Raw genomic sequence first — 21,821 nt, 5'->3', positions numbered from 1 at the left:
TTGTCACTATAATCATCCATTATACTATTGCTTATGTAAACAACTGTTGTCGCGTCCTGTCATATGTGCAAAAACAATACCTTGGCTTAGCACTTACAGACTAAGAGGTTAGAAAATCATTTTTTACAACATCAAATTAATTTAAACCAATCAAAGTAATACATGGTGTACAGATCAAGTGAATAGCAGTTGTGATGTGCAGACACTATACATATACAATCCCATTCATTAACAATTCACAATCCATATCACTCATCCACAAATGCAACCAGATTGGACATCATATGTGCAAAAATAAAAGCATGGCTTAGCACTTAAAAAATAACAGCTTACCAAATATTTTTTTCCCACTTAACATAAATTCAAACCAATCAAACTAATAAAGTGAGTAACAGCTGTTATGTGCGAACCCTATAAATATACCATGAAAACTCATTAACAATTCACAATCCATATAACCCATCCCCAACTGAACTAAAGTGGACATCATATGTACAAAAACAATAACCCCACTTACAACTTAACATCTAACAGGTTACCACAATTTTTTGTTTCCCAACCTACCTAAACTCAATCAAATGAAAGTGATTTATGTTGAAGTAATAAAGCGAATACCAACTCTGTTGTGCAAACAATATAAATATTCAATTCCAACTCATTAGTGTAAACTGGACAACATTTGTGCAAAAATAATACCTTGGCTTACCACTTCTATAATAACATGTTAGCCTAAATTTTCAATCCCACATTACATACATTCAAACCAATCTGACTTCGTATAGAAAATCAACCTTGCAAACCAATATCCCAATAAATGAATTCCAATCCAATAAATTCATTCCAATAACAATAATACATTTATGTTACGTTAAATTTGTTTTCATTACCACACCACCCACCAATGGGTTGGGTTAAAGAATGACTTTGCTTACCTCTTAACCAATGTAGACCATAGCAGAACGAAAAACACCAATCCTGTAGATTCTTATGAAGTATCAAATGATGTGTTATCAAATGGCACAACAATCTATGCTTGTGATAAAAATGAAATTTTGGAAAATTAATTATAAAAGACACATGAACTAGGTGTGCTCTCATTGTCTTTACTCTTTCATCCTTTTTTTTCTTTGTAAACTAATCATCTACTTCAACTGTTTTTGTAGGCTTGGCTACTCGTCTTAAACAACCTCAAAATCTTATGAAGTATGGTGAGAGTTACATGTATACTCCTGTATACAACAACTATCGGTGAATGGGGACAACTTCTAGGGCTTAACCCAATTTAAGATGGGCTCTTTTATTGAATATTTTTCTTTCTAAGATGGATTTGTGGTGTCCTTTTTAATATAAGTTGAAACGTTTGTATATTATTTTTTAAATAGATTCTAAATTTATAAAAGTCAAATTTTTATGAGTATACAATGAATTCATGGTATAAGAATTTGTTTGACTTTCTATGATAAAGGAAACACTTCATTTATGGTAGTAATATTTATATTATAACTAAATAAAAAAAATATATTTATATTTAAGTTGAGAATATAAAAAAACATAGCTATTTTATTATTAATAATGACTTTTATAAAATATAAATTATTAACCAAGTTTAGTGACTTAATTAAAATTAACAATGAAATTTTCAAGTAGAAATTCCTTTTTGTTATTAGTTTAAAGTTTTTTTTTATAGGTTTCAAATCCCTTGATTTCAGATTATGTAGTATCTTATAAAGGAGTTTGTTTTGTATGCTTTTTAACATGGATTTATTTAGATTTCACATGTTTTTTTATATTTATTTTTAATGAATTGTTTTATATGATGGCATATGTGAAAGTTGTCATTGATACTTAACATGAATTATTTAAAAAAATATATAAGTTTCATGCTTTAATTAAAATTTATGATGAGAGTTTTAGATAAAAAATGATTTCAAGTAATTACTTTTAAAATTATAAAATTTAATAATGCATGTTATAATAACTATTAAAGTTTTTCCTCAAAACTATTTTTTTAAATAAAATAATAAAAATAACAATTCTAATAAGGAAGTATTAGCATAGATTAAATTATATATACATCTCTATTTTTTTATGTGTAAGATTAGGGATGTCAAAAATATTCGTACCCGCGGGTATCCGCGGATAAAACCCGCAATGGGTAGGAAACGAATATTAAAAATGGATACCCGCTATCCGCGGGTACGGGTATTTTTCATACTTGCATGTTAACGGGGCGGGTACGAGTATCATAGTATCCGTACCCGTGGATACCCGTACCCGCTAAACTTTAATTCACAAAAATACCCTTATATATATATATATATATATAAAATATTCTGACCTATTTTTTCTAAGTTGCACATCTTGTCTTCTGTCTTCATTCTTCCATCTTCAAATATTGGTATGTGACATTTATGGTATGTTTGTTGTCAAATGATGGAATCAGAATAAGAATACATGGCACGTGACAGTTGAGGTTTATTATTTGATTATTTTTTAGGAAAGAAGTGAGTTTGTTGATCAAAGCACTAATTAAAGAATTTCCATTGTATTAAACGTTATTTTATATTTATTTTTATAATTATTTGAACTTGTATGGACTTGAGTTTGTTTAAAATTTATGACAGTGATGTATTTTATTTTATTTTTTTTGAATTTATGATTAAATATTTATTTTTTAAACAATTTTGTAAATACCCGCAAATGTGAAAAAAATAGACGGATACCTGCATAACGGATACCCGACGGATATGAGTACGATTATGGGGCAAATATTTATCCAGCGGGCGATACGGGAGAGCTACTACTCGTACCCTACCCGCCGTGTTGATATCCCTATGTAAGCTACAACATTTTAAAAATATTAAAATTTAATAAAATAAGGATAACTTATCGCTAACTTAAAATATATCGCTGCACAAATGTATTGTTAAACAAATGTATTGTTAAAAGACTTTAAACAAATCAAATTTAATCACACTAATGCTTTGCAAACCTACCTTAATTCCTATAAGTACTTTCTATACAGTTAATATTTTAATCAAAATAAAAATTGTTTCATATTTACAAAATTGTTATATTATGCCGGATTGTGATTAGCGTGTAGTTGAAGAAGGGAGTGAAGGCGACGGTACAAAGGGCACCCACCTGCACAAATCTAGGAAACATCTTTAAGAATCTAGGTGGTTGAATTTGGTCTAAAATTTTCATGTTTTGGTTTAGAACTGGTTGGGAAAATTAATGTAAAACAATCTAATATTCATAACATAAGGTTGTTAAAGAGAAGACGTGGATTTCACTCTTCCATTAACAAAAAACGGAATAACTAATATTTATCGATAAAAAAATACTAAATAATTTAATGTTTATATCAGGATTAAATAGTTAAACAATCCAATGTTAATTATGAGATGTTGGACTTGCAGAATTAAGGAATTAGAAGTGCCCCGCAATCCGTTTTGTCACAACTAAATCATAGCACTAGAATTAACTCCTTAGCCTAGAACAATTATTCGAAACACCTAAGAACTTCTCAAACCTTTCTTCTAATTTTGCGACTATATCCAGATTGCAGATCATGGAACCTATCCCACAGCATGACACCTCCATATTTAGGAGACAGAACAAAGGGCAGCAATTGATTTATGAGAGCATGTGGTGGCACAAAACCAGTTCTAGCTGCTGCATGTGAAGCAGGAAGTCCAACAAAGAACTTGGCAGCATTAATTGATGTAGTCCACTGGCTCCATGCACTCTTAAATCCACTGGGGTCGTTTGAAGAAAACTCACATTGAGGATTGTTGTAGAACTGAACCCAAACATGGTCAAAGAGATCGGTAGAAAGTGCCCCATGGAGCAAGTTGTCTTGGAACGGACACTGTGGTGCAGCGGTTAAGTAGAACTTTTTGTTAGAAGTAGCATAATGGTCATGCAGCCTATAAGCAAGTGCAGCATAGTGAAGTTCTCCACCTTCAATGTCAAAATCTACCCCATCCAATGTGGCTCTCCCAAAAGGTCTCTTCTTTGATTTCCCTCCCAAGAAGTGATTCCATATGTAGTCTGCAACATTTCTAGCATCATCTTGGGATGACAGTGAGTAGTTGTTGCTGCCACCCCCGATTGAAAGCATAACCTTAGAATGAGACAAATTCAAAACCTTAGTGTACTTAGATATAATTTTATACAAATCAGGGTATATGATTTACACATTCTTAAAGATGTCATTTTCTTCCTGTCTACCGTCTCGACCTTCAACTAAATTGGTGAACTAAATTGGTGAGGATTGACCTTCAGCTTGAACAAGTCCATCTAAAATTTTGGTATAGATTGATGTGTCTCGAATTTCAGCATGGATCAATCATAAATGACCTTTAACCTGAAGAGCCGATTAGGCAGAATTTGACCAAATTTCATCAATTGAGTCGGCCTGGCCATTGTCCAGACTGGTCTGTCTTGTCCGTTGGCCCGTCTCATTTGGGATTGGGTTTCTTTTTCTCTCTCTCATTTGGAGATTTCAAAAGAGTGCTTAATGAATGATGGGCTAAAATTGGTCCATGATCATTGGGCAAATTGACACTTCTACACATTCTATGTGACGGATCTTTCACTATTTATCAAAAAGTGACCATACTAATGAGATCTCAATCCAACTCATTTAAAAATTGACACCATCTTAATTCAAAAATCTTAAAACACAATAAATTTATGGAATTTTGTTCAACTTTTCCATTTTTACTTGCATTTATGAAATTTAGACTCGGACTTAGATTTGGAACAATATAAAACCTATACTTGTTGGGAATAGTCCAAGTGTGAGTCAAAAAGTCCCACATTGGATAGAAAAGACAAAGTTAAACACTATATAAGAATAAAGACTCATAACAACATTGTCTTAATGTTTTGGTGTCAAAGTAGTGTCTAAGATCTTATATGTGTAAGATTAATGTCATATAATCATATAGAACCACAATCTCTCAATGACCGTAACTATGACTATAAACCAAACTATATGAAAAAAATATATATAAAAAATCCAACAGTTGGTTCTGTGACATACCTTAATGCCTCTCCTCTGACAGTACCTTATGTCTCTTCCAACCCTTTCGCAACCGTTTGATGAAGGAGAACAATGGCCTGCTAGGTTCATCAGAGGCTGACTTCCATTGCCAAAGGTGGAAAGGAATGCTATGTTCACAATGCGGAAGAGTCCAGTTTTGCAAGTTCTTGACAAATGGCCTTCACCTGCATTTTGGCCCCAGTAAACCCCAAGGCTTCCTGCATCAGATTTTGAAAACAACAAGCTCAGTGAAAACAAAAGGAAAAGACCCAAAGCGTGTGCACGTTTGCTCCTCATTGAGACTTTGGTGTAGAGCTACGTATTGTTAATTGGTTGCTGAAGTCATTTGGTTTGTGCTCATATGTGGTGGCCTGAAAAGTTACCGAGAAAAACACTAAGAAAGAAAGAAAGTTACAGCTGAAGCTTGGTTAGCTTCTCTCTGCTTTTTCTGTTGGCCAGAAGTGAAGTCAACCAATGAAGACTGAAAGAAGGAAGTATATGTCCCACACTGACAAAGAAAGAGAAAGGCGTTGAGAAAATCAATGTGTGCGGTGGGGGAAAGGAATCATAACATAGTACATTTTGATTTTAAAATATTAAAAAGAAAAAATATAAATATATAAAATGAGATTTTAACAATGGAATTTTTCACACCATCGTTTATCAATAACACATCTTACAGCTGTTTTTCCTAATAAAATATTATATTATAACATATTATAATAAAATATTAATTATTTAAATATAGGGTGAGTGTAAAAACGAGCATGGATATCAATGATATCAATGCTCCTTAACAATTTAGTCCATTTGTTAATTCTTTTAAAAGAAAAAGAAAACGAAATGTAGTAAATGACAATTTAGTACACTATGTGAATTTTTTTAAAAGAAAAGGAAAAAAAGAAGGAAATGTGATAAATGATCTTGTAAGAAAGGTTGATGAAGCATTTATTCCCTATTAAAACTAGAGACAAAAATGGTGCTTCAATTATATTGCATTTGTAACGTGCCGATAAGTAACTAGTGTCATTTTGATAAATAAATTAATGCATTTTGATAAAAGCAGTACAGAAATAAAATAAATGAGAGATGCGTTTGTCTATCTAAATTTACGAGAGAAGAGAAGGTGGAGCACTTATTTATTTTTTAAACAAAAGTACAAATCGTATTTCAACATAATAATGCATTGATTGGGTTTAAAAGAATAAATAAATTAATATAATTAAATAAAAACTGTTGACGATATAAGAAAAATCTTTCAAATTTAAATAAATATTTTTTAATATATTAACACATTTTAATATAAAATTCCTATCTAACATATAAAATAAAGTTTAATTGTAGTCTAAGATAAAAATTAAAATAAATTTTCTAAAGAAAGATAACTTGGTTAGTTTTATTTCCATAAAATTAGAATTATAATGAGATTCAAGATCAAATAGCAAAAGCAAATCAGTAAGAAGTGAATTTTAGTGTAACTTAAATTTACAAAATCGACTTATAAGTGAGGTTTGCATCCACTTATATATACTGTAATTTTTTTCTTATCTCTAGTGAATGTGAGATCTCCAATACACATTTTTCATTCTAAGACATATATATCTCAAACATGAAATAAGACACCAATGGATTATCTGATAGCAACCTGACCTTTAGCAAATGAAATGATAGGCCTAACAAAAAACAAATCTCGTTAGATTTTGGATAACTCTGATAGTATCTTAAAAAAAGTAAAATTTAAGTCTAACTCAATTTATGAAATCGGTTTTATAAAATTGAATTAGATTTATAGTCTATTTATTAAGACAAATTTGTAAAAGTTTCCAAACACCCACCTTTTAAAATTGTTCATTTTCTAAACAAGTATCTTGGCCAGTGATTTATTCTATTTTGAAAAAAAAAACAATTTTTTACATTAAAAAAATTACTAAAAGAGATTTTTTTAGTTTTAAACAAAAAATTTTGTCATTTTAATGGTGCCAAAAATTATCAGTTAAATAGAGAATAGAAAAGAAACATATTAGTTAGAACATGATAAATATAAAGAATACATAATATGTAAAGAGACTTGTGACATTATAGCATAAAAAATAAGAACAAATGTATCAAAAGATAAAAAAGAAAGAAATAACAAACTCTAATAGTTTCATAAAGTGTGCAAATTAAAATGTTTATTAGAGGCCAAACCCGATAAAATAAGAAAATACTCTCATAAATAATTGTTCTGTATAATGGTAAACTCTTATACCATGCTTATAATTTGTTGGCCCCAAATAATCTTCTTTAGTTATACTTTACTTCGACACCAATTTTATTGGAATGATATTTTTTAAAAAGAAAAATTATGATTATAAATAAGTTGTATCAAGTAGATATGATTTCATAAAATAAAAAAAAAAAGACGTGTTATAAGCACATGACTTTTTCCTAGTTCGTCAATTTTTTTTTTCATTGAGATTAAAGTTTGGGCCCTTATGGCACTATTTAAATTGAGTTGGCTTGTTGCTAAAGTGACGCACATATGGGACAAATCCATGCCAAAATTATTTGTGTACAAGTCATGTGCCACTGCCCAACTTCTCAACTACTTTATTTTGAATTGAAATCATTTGGGCCTAGCCAATGTTATTTTGTTTGAACAAAGTTGTGACCTTGTTACGACTTGAGCGATTCTCCATGCACCCCTAACCCTTTCTCCTATACCTCCAATACTTTCTTTATTTCCCGCTTTGCCCCACAGTAAAAGATAACTAAGAAAGAGTAAAAAATTAAAAACTCTGCACCCCCTACCCCTACATTGCTTCACCCCAAAAAAAGGGAATCTGCTTTTCTCTGTAGCCCTGCACCCCAACGAGTCACGTGAATTTGACCTAGCCATTTAAAATACGAGCCATCCCTCTTTGTCTTCACTTTTGTAAATTTGCCTTTGCCTTCACTTGGAGTAGATACGAGACAGCAGCAAGCAAGCAACGAGGAGCAACAGCAAGCCCTTTTTTTTGCCTTCACTTTGCATTCACATATCATTCAGACACCATTCGCATCCAGTTAAGGTTTTCTCATTCATATTTTGTTTGCTTTTTTGTGAATGATGATACGTGTGAATCACTTTAATCCGCAACCCTTATAATTTGAATACCCATTTTATTTTTTACTGAATTTTGCCATAACAGATGTCGAGATCCATTTCAGGAATTTGTGAAACGGATGTCGACATCCGTTTCGTTATTTTTTTTTTCTGAAACGAATGTCGAGATCGTTTCGTTAAATTGTGGAACAGATGTCGAGATCTGTTTCGATCTGTTTCGTTAAATTGTGAAACAAATGTCGAGATCCGTTTCGTAAAATTTTTTTGTTTTTTTTGAAACAAATGTCAACATCCGTTTCAGGAAATTGCGAAACGGATTTTGACATCCATTTCCTTTTTTTTTAGTTTCAATGTTTTTTTTTTTAGTTTCAATAATTGAGTTTGAGTTATAGAAAACAACATTTAAATTAAAGAAATAGAGTATATATTGAGATTATGCAGAGTTAAATGGTTGGAATATTTTTGAGTATATGAAAGTTTGAAGGCTCCCACCACCACTTGGCACAGTAGCAGAGTTACAACTTACAATTACAGAGAGGATCGGCATGCGCATGCATATATGTTGTATTGATGCACATTTTATCTCTCATAATTGACCCAACTTTGACTCTAAAATCAAACAAAGCTAGGGAATGAGCTGGCGACACTAACAGATCATTCCTTGAAATTCTGAATAGTGTTGTTGAGAAGGTCCCTGTCATTGCAGATAGTCTTGTTCAAACCAGAAATCTCGTAGTTGCCTATACCTTACTTGTTTTATGATTTATGTTTGATTGTAATGTTTGAAACTTTGAATTATAGATATGGTTAGGACACGAGGTAATTTATCTAGACGCGGTTCACATGATGCACCCGAGAGTTCTGCACAAGGTGCTACACAGAGGAGACCGACCGCTTCAGCTCATAGAAAGAGTCAGCACGAGGCTGATGTACTTCAGGATGATGTTGTTGAGCATGAGGTTTCTGATGTTCCTTAGGACGAGGAACATGGTATTGATAACGATGGTGCAAGATTTCCAAGTGGTCCGTCTGATACATCTTTATTGACTCGGTACCAGGATCATGTTGCACAGATCATATGGGATGGTCAGGTTAGTAAGAAGTTTTTATAAATTTTTTATTTTATTGTTGTTATGTATTTTTTTTTGTTTTATGTTTCTTTTTTCTTAGGATAGAGTTGGGAAAGTAGTCTCCCAAATTAAAAAAGTGAAAAAATTAGGACATCCTTACCCTTCTGTTCTCCCCTTTGTGGTAGCTTCTGGATTATCGCCTTTGTGCAATATTTTATATGAATATCCTGATATTGGGTTCATATTGGGTTCCGTGGAGAGATGGCATCCCGAGACTAATACTTTTCATCTACCAATTGGTGAGATGACCATCTCTTTAGATGACGTTTGGTCGCTCCTTCATCTTCCCATCACTGGAGAGTTTTGCTCCACTGAAAATCTTGAATATGAAGATTTAGTTTAGATTTTGATGACTCTTCTTGGTGTTGATCAGGTCATGGCTTGCGATGAGTTGAATCAAAGTCGGGGTGGACAGGTCAGACTTAGCTGGTTGAGAGAGTTGTATGATAACTGTTGTGATAATGAGCTATGGGAGTTTGTTGCACGTGCATATCTTTTGCACCTTGTAGGGTGCATGATATTTGCTAATAAAAGCGCCACCTATGTTCATACCCATTACCTCGAGTTATTTAGAGATCTCCCTACATGTCGTAGATATGCTTGGGGAGTTGTTGCTCTTGTCTACTTATATGAGCAGCTAGAAGATGCCAACTTTGCAAATACAAAGCAATTAGTTGGATATCTACCTCTTCTACAAGTACCCTTTTATATTACACTTTGTTCAATATTTTACTTGTTTTATCTTTTATATCAGAATAGTTAAATGAAATGTTATTTGATACATGCTTATATATACGAGCACTTCCCTACATTGGGAAGGAAGCAATTACGGGATACATATGTGGAGATCGAACCCCGTGCCAGACATTATGTCACTAGACGCGCTACTTCCGCTATAGCTGATGTTAGAGTCCGGTTGGATGCCTTAACATATGATGGGGTGATTTGGAACCCATATGGAGCACATAGGGCTGATCGACCACTTGTTGTATCTGCCATGTTTTCTGGCTTCCTCAGGCTTGATATCCTCGTACACCGTCATATTCTAGAGCGTGTGCTACGATAATTTGGCTTCATGCAACCTATTCCACAACCGTCGAGTTCGCTTCCCATGTTGTACTTTGCGACTATTGATGATCGATGGAGAGACCATAATCAATTTGTCGTAGTTCAGGTGGTCCCCACACCAGCTCCTTTTTCATGTTCGGATGGATATTTGTAGTGGTTTAGGAGGGTCTCCCATCCTTACATTTTACGCGGAGTTGAGGCCGACCGACCCAGCCTTGTGGTTATGCCCCGACTTCGTCAGAATTTTCCAGATGACATACTAGTTTAAAGGAAGTCAGAGTCATCATCTTCTTGTGGTTTATTGGTATGTTACAAATTTATTTGTTCATATTATTAGTAACTTATATATTTGACATTAACTTGGTATTATCGCAAGGTGCCATGAAACACATTGTCAGTGGTCTTTAACGGATGATAGACTGCAAAGACGTTAGTGAGGGCACAGTTACTTGGGATCGCACGCATGAGTTATTACAAATAGCTCGTGATGCAATAGAAGAGGAAGAGACTAGAGGAGGAGGTAGAGTTCGAGGTCGACACCATCTACGTCTGGATAGTTGATTTACTTTATATTTGTATTTGATGTTACAATTTACATTTTTATTGGATTTTATATTAAGTAATTTCATCTATATATGATTACAAATTCAAACGTCTATTTTGTTAGCAATAAGACCAAAATATATTCATCCCTTGGCTAGAAGAGTTAGTATTTTATATATTAGTAAAATAATTACAAACGTATTTTTTAAAAGTACATTACAATATGAAATGTCCTAAAATAAACTACACTAGTCAAATATATAATACAATTAACAAATATCAGTCTTTCATAAGATCTACATAACTACGATCCACTACGTGTAAATCTATGATGAAGGATTATCTTGTTTCATTTTAAGATTATTGAATATGGTGTGAGTTAATTAAGAAAGCTAAGTGAAATCCCCACTCGACATTAAGATAGCAAGCTATCTAGATGTGAAGGTTCCTTTCATAAAGCTCAAGAGAAGAAGATGATGAATTGATTCAAAATGAAAAGGAAATGGAAAGCACATAAATCATAGAAAACCAAGAACAATTAAAGGAAGAAGAAAACATAAAATGGAAAGGAAAGAAATGGTAAAAATGTGAGAAGCACGCCACTACAAGGCTAGGCTAGAAGCCATGACAACCTTGAAGATGAGTGGATGTGTGCCGCCACTTGCTATGCAAGATAAGGCTTAAAAGTATTCACTCCCTAGGGAGGAAACTTTCACAAATGGTTGAGACACAAGAGTATTTTTACTTCAAAATGTTCAACCCTTTTACATGTCTAGGAGCACCCCTTATATAGAAGAGTTTAGGGGCCTCTAAGCAAATAAAAGATACCTAAGGATGTCTCTACAAAAACCTAACCCTAGCTTCTAGAAACTAGGTCAAATAAGATTACAAAAATGAGAGACAAAAGAGCCAACTTTGGTGTGTGCAAGGCTAATTTCGTTCTAGCACAAAAGAAGACAAAAAATGTGTCTCATATGTCTCCAAAAAGTGCCAAAGTGTGCTAAAAACAAAGGAGACCAAAGGTACATAGGTACACTTGTTTTATGCCTTTTACTTTATCCTTTATGCCTTTGCTTTACTCTCTCATCTACATCATTTATGCTCCCACATCACCATGCACCACCTAGCATTGCTTTCTTACTCCTAATTAACCTACAAAGCAAATAAACATAGATTAGCATGTTGGCTTAAGTCAAGTCAACTATAGTCAACAAGTCAAACCTAGTCAAAGGTCAACAAGTCAACTAAAATTGATTCAACTAAGTCAACTTAGGGAATAAAAAATAACAAACATAAATGAAAGGGATGAAGGATTAGTGAACTTCCTTTCTAAACATGCTTAGTCTTCTTAAGCATGTGCCTCCATCCTTGGTTGGGGTCAATTCTTCATCATCCTCCCCTTCTTGGAGAGAATTTGACCACAAAATCTTTAAGCTTTTGTAGATGGAGCTTGACTTGATTTAGGGGAGGTTTTGCGCCTCCCTTTTATAAGCTCTTGTTCCATCCTTTCTAAGTGTACTACCCCTAGCTTTTGTTAGGCCATCCCTCTTTTCTAGACCACTCTTCCTCTCATGCTTGCGCATTGGGTCTTCCTTTTGAGCCTTGCATGATACGGAAGAATGGTGATGTCCATCTTGCTTTGGAAATCTTTTTTTGGAGGTAACTTGCTCTTTTTCTTTTTCATCTTTTCTCTTATCTTTCACTTTATTTTGGTCCTCATTTGCTTGATTGGGTGAGAGAGGTAGGAGTGTGAACTTCTTGCCTTGGAAGGAGAAAGCATAGGTGTTAGCATGGCCATCATAAAAGACTTTTCTATCAAATTGCCATGGCCTACCTAGTAAAATATGAGTTGCTTCCATAGGCACAAAATCACATAACACCTCATCTTTAAAATTTCCAATTGAAAAGTTAATGAGGAGTTGTTGAGTTACTTTAATGTCTTCTTTCTTAAGCCATGATAGCTTGTAGGGCTTGGCATGAGGGATAGTTTTCAAGCCAAGCTTGTCCACAACCCTTGTGCTAGCCACATTTACACAACTTCCATTATTTATGAGGAGGGGACATAGTTTGTCATTGATATGACACCTTGAATGAAAAAGGTTTTATCTTTGAGAAGGGTCAAGTTTCTTGAAAACTTGTCTTAATTGGTGCCTTATCATTAACAATCCACCTTCAAGGGGTTTAATCCTTTCACTTGAAGAAGAAGTGTGGGAAGAAGTACTTTTGGGGGAAGGGGGAGAAAAATGTTCACTCTCTACTTCTTTTTTAAGGTTTAAGGCCATGGTTCTTTTGGTAGGACAATTTGAAGTTATGTGCCCATATCCCAAACACTTAAAACATTTTATAGAACTTGTCCTTGTACCTTGAGAAGAATTAGGAGTTTCATTAGAAGGCCTAAATGAATTAGTCCTAGGAAGTGGGTCTTGGGAACTCTTGGGTGGTGATTTATCATGTTTTCTTTCTTTATATTTCCAAGTACTACAATAGTAGTAATTATATGAACCACTCCTCTTGGCCTCTTTTTTCTTTTGCAATTGAGTTTCAACTTTGGTGGCCAAATGTAAAACTTTGTCAAGAGAGGAATACTCATATAACTCTACTAAATCTTGTATGTCCCTCCTTAACCCACTCACAAATCTAGCTACCTTTTCCTTTTCACTTTCAAATTGGAGTCCTACTTTAAAAAGCATGGACTCCATCAACTTGTAATATTCATCCACACACATGGATCCTTGTTGAAGCCTTTGGAGCTTCAAAACAGTCTCCCTCCTATAGTAGGAAGGAACAAATCTAGCGCGCATCAAATTTTTAAGGTCCCTCCAAGAAGTCACGAGTGACTCTTGGTTAATATTGTCCATACATAATTGATGCCACCAAGTCATGGCATAATCCTCAAACTCTAAGACTACCAAATCTACTTGCTTTTGATCACTAACTACATGAATGGTAAAAATTTGGTCCACTTTTTGTTCCCACTCAATGTAGATGTTTGGGTCATTTTCTCCTTTGAACTTGGGAATCTTTGGAGTTTGCTTCTCTTGTGATGGATTGCGCCTAGAATGCCCTCTTTTCCTAGCCTCTCTTTCTTGCTCCCTAGCTTCAAGCCTTTGAATGTGCTCTTGGATTCTTAGGTCACTTTGCTCCTTGTCCTTTCTCAATCGTTCAAAGGCCTCCTTCCTAGACAACTCCAAATCCCAAAGCAATCTCATCAATGTATTGTTTTTGTTTGGTGTAGGTGCATTTGATGAACTTGCCATCATTCCTAAAACAAAAATACTCAAATCCGAGACAAAATAAATGGATTAGGGGTTAGACAACATGAAAATCGAGACCAAATCCAACCCAAAATGCAACCCAAGTGTTTAGATCACACTCCCAAAGTAACAAGGCAAAGATAGCACTCAAAATCCAGCAAAGGAGTGAAACAAACACTTTTAAAAACTTGCTCAAAACCTTTCAAATGCAAGACAAGTGATTCGGCCACAACACCCCAAGAGTTTCAAGAAAAGAAAACTACTAAGACAAAACAAAGAACACCTAGTGACAAGCAAGAAAAACACAAAAACAAGGAAAGCTAAACTCTAAGGAAAGAAAAAATATTGGTGAAAAAACTTTGAACAAGATTAACACAAGAAAAACAAATTTTAAGACTCTATGGAAAGTACTTGACAAGCATCTTCAAGTCTTAAATCATGCATGCACCAAGAAAGATCATAATCAAGTTAAAGCATGGAATTAATTAGCCAATATCACCCAATTCTCAAGTATGAAAAACTAGTAGCATAACACCTAGTGAAAAACACACTTTTAGTTCACCAAGGAGCAAGGTTGCTCTCGGTTTTTAGGCAAAAATTGGTGCAAAATTTTCTTCTTTCCACAACTAGTTTCATAAAATGGTGAGAAAGAGTTTTAGGTGGCTTGGACACTTAGTTCCTCAAGTTTTAGGCCAAAATCAATTTCATGGAGCATACATCAAGCAAGACATAAAGTGAATGCAAGATTCAAATACTTGAAAAAACAAGAACAAGAAAACTTCAAGTTAACATATGACATATGACTCAAGCAAAAGTTAGGCACATTTGAAGACACAACATGACATACACAAAGACACAAACTTGTAGCTATCATGCATTTAAACTCATGGACTTGAGGCTCAAAGACTAAGCATCTAAAGACATGTTATACAACCACATTTAGGAGCTTAAGGAGGTGCAAAAACCGTAGCCAAACTGCCACAACAAAACCTGAAAACGCTGATTCACGTATTCTTGGCAGATCTGACCTTTGATCACTAATTTGATCATAACTTTCTCCACAGAACTTCAAATGCATTGGTTTTTTTTTTCTGGAAACTAGACTCAAAGAGCTTTCTTTTGACACCAAAAACGTAATGTGTGTCATGGAAGTGGATTTTAATGTTTTAATATCGTCAAGTTTTCAGTCAACACTGTTTTTGTGTGTCATGGAAGTGGATTTGAACCATACCAAGATAGCTACAACAAGATAAGGTTAGCACATGAAAAACACCATATTCAAGATAACCTAGGCTCTAGATACCAAATGATGAAGGATTATGTTGTTTCCTTTTAAGATTATTGAATATGGTGTGAGTTGATTAAGAAAGCTAAGTGAAATCCCCACTGGACATTAAGATAGCAAGCTATCTAGATGTGAAGGTTCCTTTCACAAAGCTCAAGAGAAGAAGATGATGAATTGATTCAAAATGAAAAGGAAATGGAAAGCACATAAATCATAGAAAACCAAGAACAATTAAAGGAAGAAGAAAACATAAAATGGAAAGGAAAGAAGTGGTAAAAATGTGAGAAGCACACCACTACAAGGCTAGGCTAGAAGCCATGACAACCTTGAAGATGAGTGGATGTGTGTCGCCACTTGCTATGCAAGATAAGGCTTAAAAGTGTTCACTCCCTAGGGAGGAAACTCTCACAAATGGTTGAGACACAAGAGTGTTTTTACTTCAAAATGTTCAACCCTTTTACATGTCTAGGAGCACCCCTTATATAGAAGAGTTTAGGGGCCTCTAAGCAAATAAAAGATACCTAAGGATGTCTATACAAAAACCTAACCCTAGCTTCTAGAAACTAGGTCAAATAAGGTTACAAAAATGAGAGACAAAAGAGCCAACTATGGTGTGTGCAAGGCTAATTTCATTCTAGCACAAAAGAAGACAGAATGTGTCTCATATGTCTCCAAAAAGTGGCCAAAGTGTGCTAAAAACAAAGGAGACCAAAATTACATAGGTACACTTGTTTTATGCCTTTTACTTTATCCTTTATACCTTTGCTTTACTCTCTCATCCACATCATTTATGCTCCCCAATCACCATGCACCACCTAGCATTACTTTCTTACTCCTAATTAACCTACAAAGCAAATAAACATAGATTAGCATGTTGGCTTAAGTCAAGTCAACTATAGTCAACAAGTCAAACCTAGTCAAAGGTCAACAAGTCAACTAAAGTTGATTCAACTAAGTCAACTTGGGGAATCAAAAATAACAAACATAAATGAAAGGGATGAAGGATTAGTGAACTTCCTTTCTAAACATGCTTAGTCTTCTTAAGCATATGCCTCCATCCTTGGTTGGGGTCAATCCTTCATCAATCTACGAATGCCTGCATTCTATCTCTATAAAATTATGCGCACCCCTTTGCCTTTGGGTAACAATTGCTAAATGATACGATATCCACCATCGGTAATGGATAACCTTCTTGTAGACGAACTTGTAAATATGTAATTAGTCAATAAAGAAATAAAGTTCTTTGAAAAAAAAAATATACCTGCACAAAATGAGAACCGTAAACATGTTCGATACAAATTGGTAGATGTTGAGTTTGCGAAATAGGTGGGGATGTACGAAGTGGGAATATCATCAAATTCTGAACTGATGACAAGCATACGAGGATTAGCACACTTGTCTCGATTAGCCTGTATATAATTAATTAGATTATTATCAAACAAAATCATAAAAAACTTTTAATAAATAAGTTTCAACATTAGTGTGTAGAAGTCATACCCTTGATGGTGAATGAACTATCAAAAACTTTCTCAGTTCTTCCAGATGATCATAGCCTCCAACTAATGTTGCATATTCATCTCGCCATTGACTAAGTTCTTTGTATAAATCATGTCTGATTAGAGGCCATGACTCCTCACCCATACCCAACAATGCAGCAATGCATCTATACCCACAATGACCATCTGCCACTACATCTACAACATTCACTATATAAGGCTGAAAAATAGGATTGAACTGTTCTAGCATGGGTATTATTTTCTTAAATTACACCTTTGGTCTTCAACTTGTTTTTTGTTTTTGCAACACATGTGTCTTGTCTTGATGACTCAATGAAGGTGTCAACATGCTCAAAATATGAGGGATCACGTTTGGTTGACTTCTTTTATCGATGACTTTTAGGTGCACCCTTCGTCTTAATTTTCCTTGCTAGCGGCAACATCGATGTCATCGAAGGGCAAACTATGTCAAGTAATTTATGTTTAATGGTGACTTTTCCTGCAATCTCAACTTCTTTGAAAAGATTAAGCACAAGATCAACCTCCCTCTGAATAGATAATTGCCCTTCGGATTGTGAAGAGGACACATTTGAGAAGCTCAACCTAGTCCACATGACATGAATTTCTTGGAGAGGAATCATCCTAGGGTCATATCGTCCTAATTCACACGCACATGGAAGACCATTAACATATTCAGAGAATTCAAACCATGACTGGCAAACAAGCTCAAGACGATTAACATAATTGTTAAACTTTAACTCATCTTCACAGTCCATAACATTCTCACATGCTTGTAGTACAACATCCCATGCATCAACAGAATTCACTAACATTTTGCACTTTGCCTGCACATTTTTTTTAATATGGAAACAACATAGAAGATGATAACACTCATGGAACTCAATGCCAACAACATTCATTAGAGTCAGATCCCTGTCAGTTACAATACTTGTAGACCACCTCAGACGTTATAAACAGACCTCTTAGCCTTTCAAAAGCCCAAGTGAAATTATTTTGCTTTTCACTGGATAAAAATGCAAATGCGATTGAGAAAGTTAATCTTGTTGAGGTCACACCAACAATCTCAAGCAATGGCAACCGATATTTGTTGGTTTTGTAAGTACTATCCATTAAGAACACAATATTGAATGAATTTAACAACTTTACAACATCAGGATGGGTCCAGAACATATCGCTAACCACATTAGATTCATCAACATATATACTAAAATGGATATAGTGATCCCATTCCAACATCAACATTGACTGTTGTAACCTTGTCCTTGAACCTCTTACTAAACGTTTGTACCTATATCTTGCATTATACTTGCTTCAAAGTTGTCAAATTACATGCATCTTTTTCTTTGAGAGTGACAAGTATATTTGCAGGTTTTACTTGACTTTTAGTCATATCAACAAGCAATGAGTGTTCAGTGGACTTTAACCTACCCGCATAATGGTGACCAACTAGAGTAGATGAGACATCGTGATTATGGTAACCACATTTTACGTTCAACACCAATCCCTCCCCTTGAGAGATGGGTTGACCTCTCAATCTAAAGGGACAATCACATTTTCTTGTCCCAGATAAACTCATTTCTGCATCACATTTGTATTTTCTATATTTTACCTCTTTCACAACCTAATAATACATGGGTCTTTCTTCCTGGTTGTCCATTATATTTATCTGATCTTAGAAAAATAACAACAAATTCAAGATTAAAAGCAACCCCTCTAACCCACTTAATTAAATCTTCACGTGTTGGGAATATATCATCAGTTGTAAAGTGAGATGTATAATCTTGTTCGCAGATATCATGAACGAAATAAAAAAAGTTTGACATGAGACTACAATTTACTTGAGAATCCATTTGAGAATCTAAGAAACTCAAATAACTAAAATGATGATCTTCCATAATAAGCTATAATAAAAAGAAAATATTTTAATTCGTGAAAGATATAAACTCATATCATGCAATTTATATCTATATGCAATTTTAATTCGTGATAGTGTATCACTTGCATGATAAATCATGCATATGAGTATGATCCAAATGATAGAACTCGATTAAGGGCAAGCACAGAAGCAAAAGATGCAAGCAGATAAGCAAAATATGCAATGCACCAGGAGAAAAAATTGATCCTTAGCTCAAACCAAAAGAAACCAACACAAACAACGAAGAGATGAATTATGAAACCACAAACTCACTAATGCAGACACTAAAACAACATTCATTGTACTCTCTCACCAAGCACACAACACAAACTATTTCACAAACTCATGCACACCACTGCACCTCACTCACCCACACACTAAAATCACACTCACTACACTCTCTCACCAAGCACACAACACACTACCTCACAAACTCACGCACACCACTGCACCTCACACACACACACACACACACACACTAAAACCACACTTATTGCACTCTCTCACCATGCACACAACACACACTACCTCACAAACTCACGCACACCACTGCAACTCACTCACGCACACAACACACACTACCTGCCTCACAAACTCACACACACCACTGCACCTCACTCACTCACGCACACAACACACACTACCTCACAAACTGACTACACCTCACTCATGCACACATAAAACCACACTATTTTCTGCATACACTATTTTTTGCATACCTTTACCATTGCCAGTAAAGCCACCATCAACATTTTCATTCGTTGAGTCTTGCTTTTGCCTTTGTAGTTCTTTGCCTCACCAATTTTGTGTGACATCTGTAACAAGCAAAAAGAAAAAAATACTAAACAGATGTCGAGATCCGTTTTAGAAAAATGTGAAATGAATCTCGACATCCGTTTCATTAATTATCAATATGAAAAATGTTCATTTGATTTGGAAACATTCTTTCTTTTGAATGTAATTATCAAGTGATAATTTTTAAACGTTGTAGCTTTTTTAATATTTTGATTTCTAGTAATCGGATAAAAAAAATTCTTTCAAATAAACTAAATATTCAACTAGTAATTATACGAAAGAAACAACTTAGCCACATTAATCAAGATGTATCAATCGTGTTAAGCTGAATATTCAACTAGTAATTGTATGAAAGAAATAACTTAGCCATATTAATCAAGATGTATCAAGCATGTCTAATGAATGTAGTCGTCTAGTGCTTTTATTTGTTCAGTGACTTGTCTGATGACTTCACTTATATAGTCGAAATGACTCATTTGGCCAACATGACTTGTGTCATAAGTTTTGACTTGTATCAATGTACTCGTTTAGTGAAGTTCTTTTTGTTCAAACTCATCTGGTCAACTATTTTGACTTGACTCGTCTACTATTCACTTCTAGACGTTTTTCATCAAATCTTTATATTTCATTAGTCTCTGATAATTATGCTTCTAACAAAGCTTGCTTGAAACTTATGAACACACATTAGATCATCTAGTATATAATCATAATTTATATTTGGTTGATTATTAGACAACATCTAATCAATTTGTTATCTTAATCTCATTTAACCAATGTGTTTTCTAGTCTGATGATGTTTTGTTATCATAAAAAACATTCTCAAATGTTTGTCTGGTTTCAAAAATCTTTCATTTTTTATGATGACAAAACTCATAAAATAAATTATATATATATATATATATATATATATATATATATATATATATATATATATATATATATATAATCATATTGTGCAATCATCATATGTCAATGACCAATTAAATCAAATAATTAGAGTTATTAATAGATAGCATCAACTAATAATCAGGCAAACATTCATATTGCCTATACTTAATCATTTAGCAATTGGACTAAGTAGACATTCCTCTGTGAGTGCCTTGTTCACTATCTCATTCATCTTGTAAATGATGTGCTTGGCCCTTTGTGCTACATTTGTAGCATGTTATGAATGATGGGCAAATAATTTGATGATGTTGAAGGTGTTGATGTGGGAAGTTGGGTTGAAGAACTTTGGTTTTGAGCAATAGATGGTTTTCTATGAATGAGCCTCTTCTTGAAGGGAATACTAGAGTTAGGAAATAAGCGTTTAGCACACATTTTTTATTTATGAGAGAAATATGTCTTACAACTAGGACTCATGATTCAAAAATGTCAGAAGTTTTGAATATTTATTTGACTTGAGAGTGAAGTATGACATTAGGGTTGACAAAAATTATGTATAAATAGGTAATGGATAAAATCAAGAAACATTTGGAGCTCAAACATTATAAGAAACATTTTCTAATTACAACAATAATATTTTTGAATTTCTTTTAAAACTGAAAAAAAATTTAAATGTCAAAATATTTTATAATCTATAACTTGAAACTTTCAAAAATATTTGTAAAATGATCTTAGAAAAGAATTTTGAAACTAGGAAATAAAATATGCAGTGAAAGGGTTTTTGCAAACTACGGTAGTAATATTTAGAAATATGTTTAAAATTAAACTCTTAAATTATTTAATATATGGTAGATTCGAAAATAATTTGTAATCAACAATATATTGTTTCATATTTCAAAAATGCGAGTAAAGAAAAATTACTATTGTGTCACTCAATCAAGCATGGGAATGTTTAATATGCACGTGAGCGTCTAATGCTTTTGTGACGTCTAATGCTTTGATGTGTCTAATGCTTAAATTTGGCTAATGCTAAATTCATTCACAAAAGTCATGCCTAGTAAGGTTTTGAGATGATTAAATCACTCTTTAGTGAAAGTTTTTGTAAAGATATTTGCAAGTTAATCATCTGTTGGTATAAATTTTAAATAAAATATACCTTTCTGAACATAATCTCTAATAAAATGATGTTTAATTTCAATGTACCTGGCCCTATCATGAAGGATTATCGTGTTCCTTTTTAAGATTATTGAATATAGTGTGAGTTGATTAAGAAAGCTAAGTGAAATCCCCA

The 21,821-nt window shown here is 33.8% G+C and overlaps 1 protein-coding gene and 1 long non-coding RNA gene across 2 annotated transcripts; one reads left to right on the top strand and one right to left on the bottom strand.

The window, feature by feature from the left end:
* Positions 1-3,373: 3,373 nt before the first annotated feature.
* Positions 3,374-5,589, bottom strand: LOC114181560 (basic endochitinase-like). Its single transcript, XM_028068040.1, has 2 exons — positions 5,054-5,589; positions 3,374-4,129 (listed from the first exon to the last, which is right to left on the bottom strand). The coding sequence occupies exons 1-2, from the start codon at positions 5,348-5,350 to the stop codon at positions 3,530-3,532; spliced, it is 897 nt and encodes a 298-aa protein (XP_027923841.1). The 5' UTR covers positions 5,351-5,589; the 3' UTR covers positions 3,374-3,529.
* A 2,335-nt stretch (positions 5,590-7,924) lies between these two features.
* Positions 7,925-10,957, top strand: LOC114182501. Its single transcript, XR_003604101.1, has 4 exons — positions 7,925-8,097; positions 8,940-9,229; positions 9,642-10,640; positions 10,713-10,957. It is a non-coding gene; the product is annotated as an uncharacterized LOC114182501 (long non-coding RNA).
* The last annotated feature ends 10,864 nt before the right edge of the window (positions 10,958-21,821 follow it).

The sequence above is a fragment of the Vigna unguiculata genome, chromosome 4 (assembly GCF_004118075.2).
Source record: "Vigna unguiculata cultivar IT97K-499-35 chromosome 4, ASM411807v1, whole genome shotgun sequence".
NCBI classification, from domain to species: Eukaryota; Viridiplantae; Streptophyta; class Magnoliopsida; order Fabales; family Fabaceae; genus Vigna; species Vigna unguiculata.
Note: the sequence above shows the minus strand (reverse complement) of the source record. Positions and strands in the feature narration are given on the sequence as shown.

Bases quoted from the DNA above. Each gene is read 5' to 3' on its own strand.
- LOC114181560 (XM_028068040.1), bottom strand. From the start codon at position 5,350: ATGAGGAGCAAACGTGCACACGCTTTGGGTCTTTTCCTTTTGTTTTCA. The intron at 4,130-5,053 runs GTATGTCACAGA...TCTCATTCTAAG, and splicing joins GTCAGAGGAGAGGCATTAAG to GTTATGCTTTCAATCGGGGG.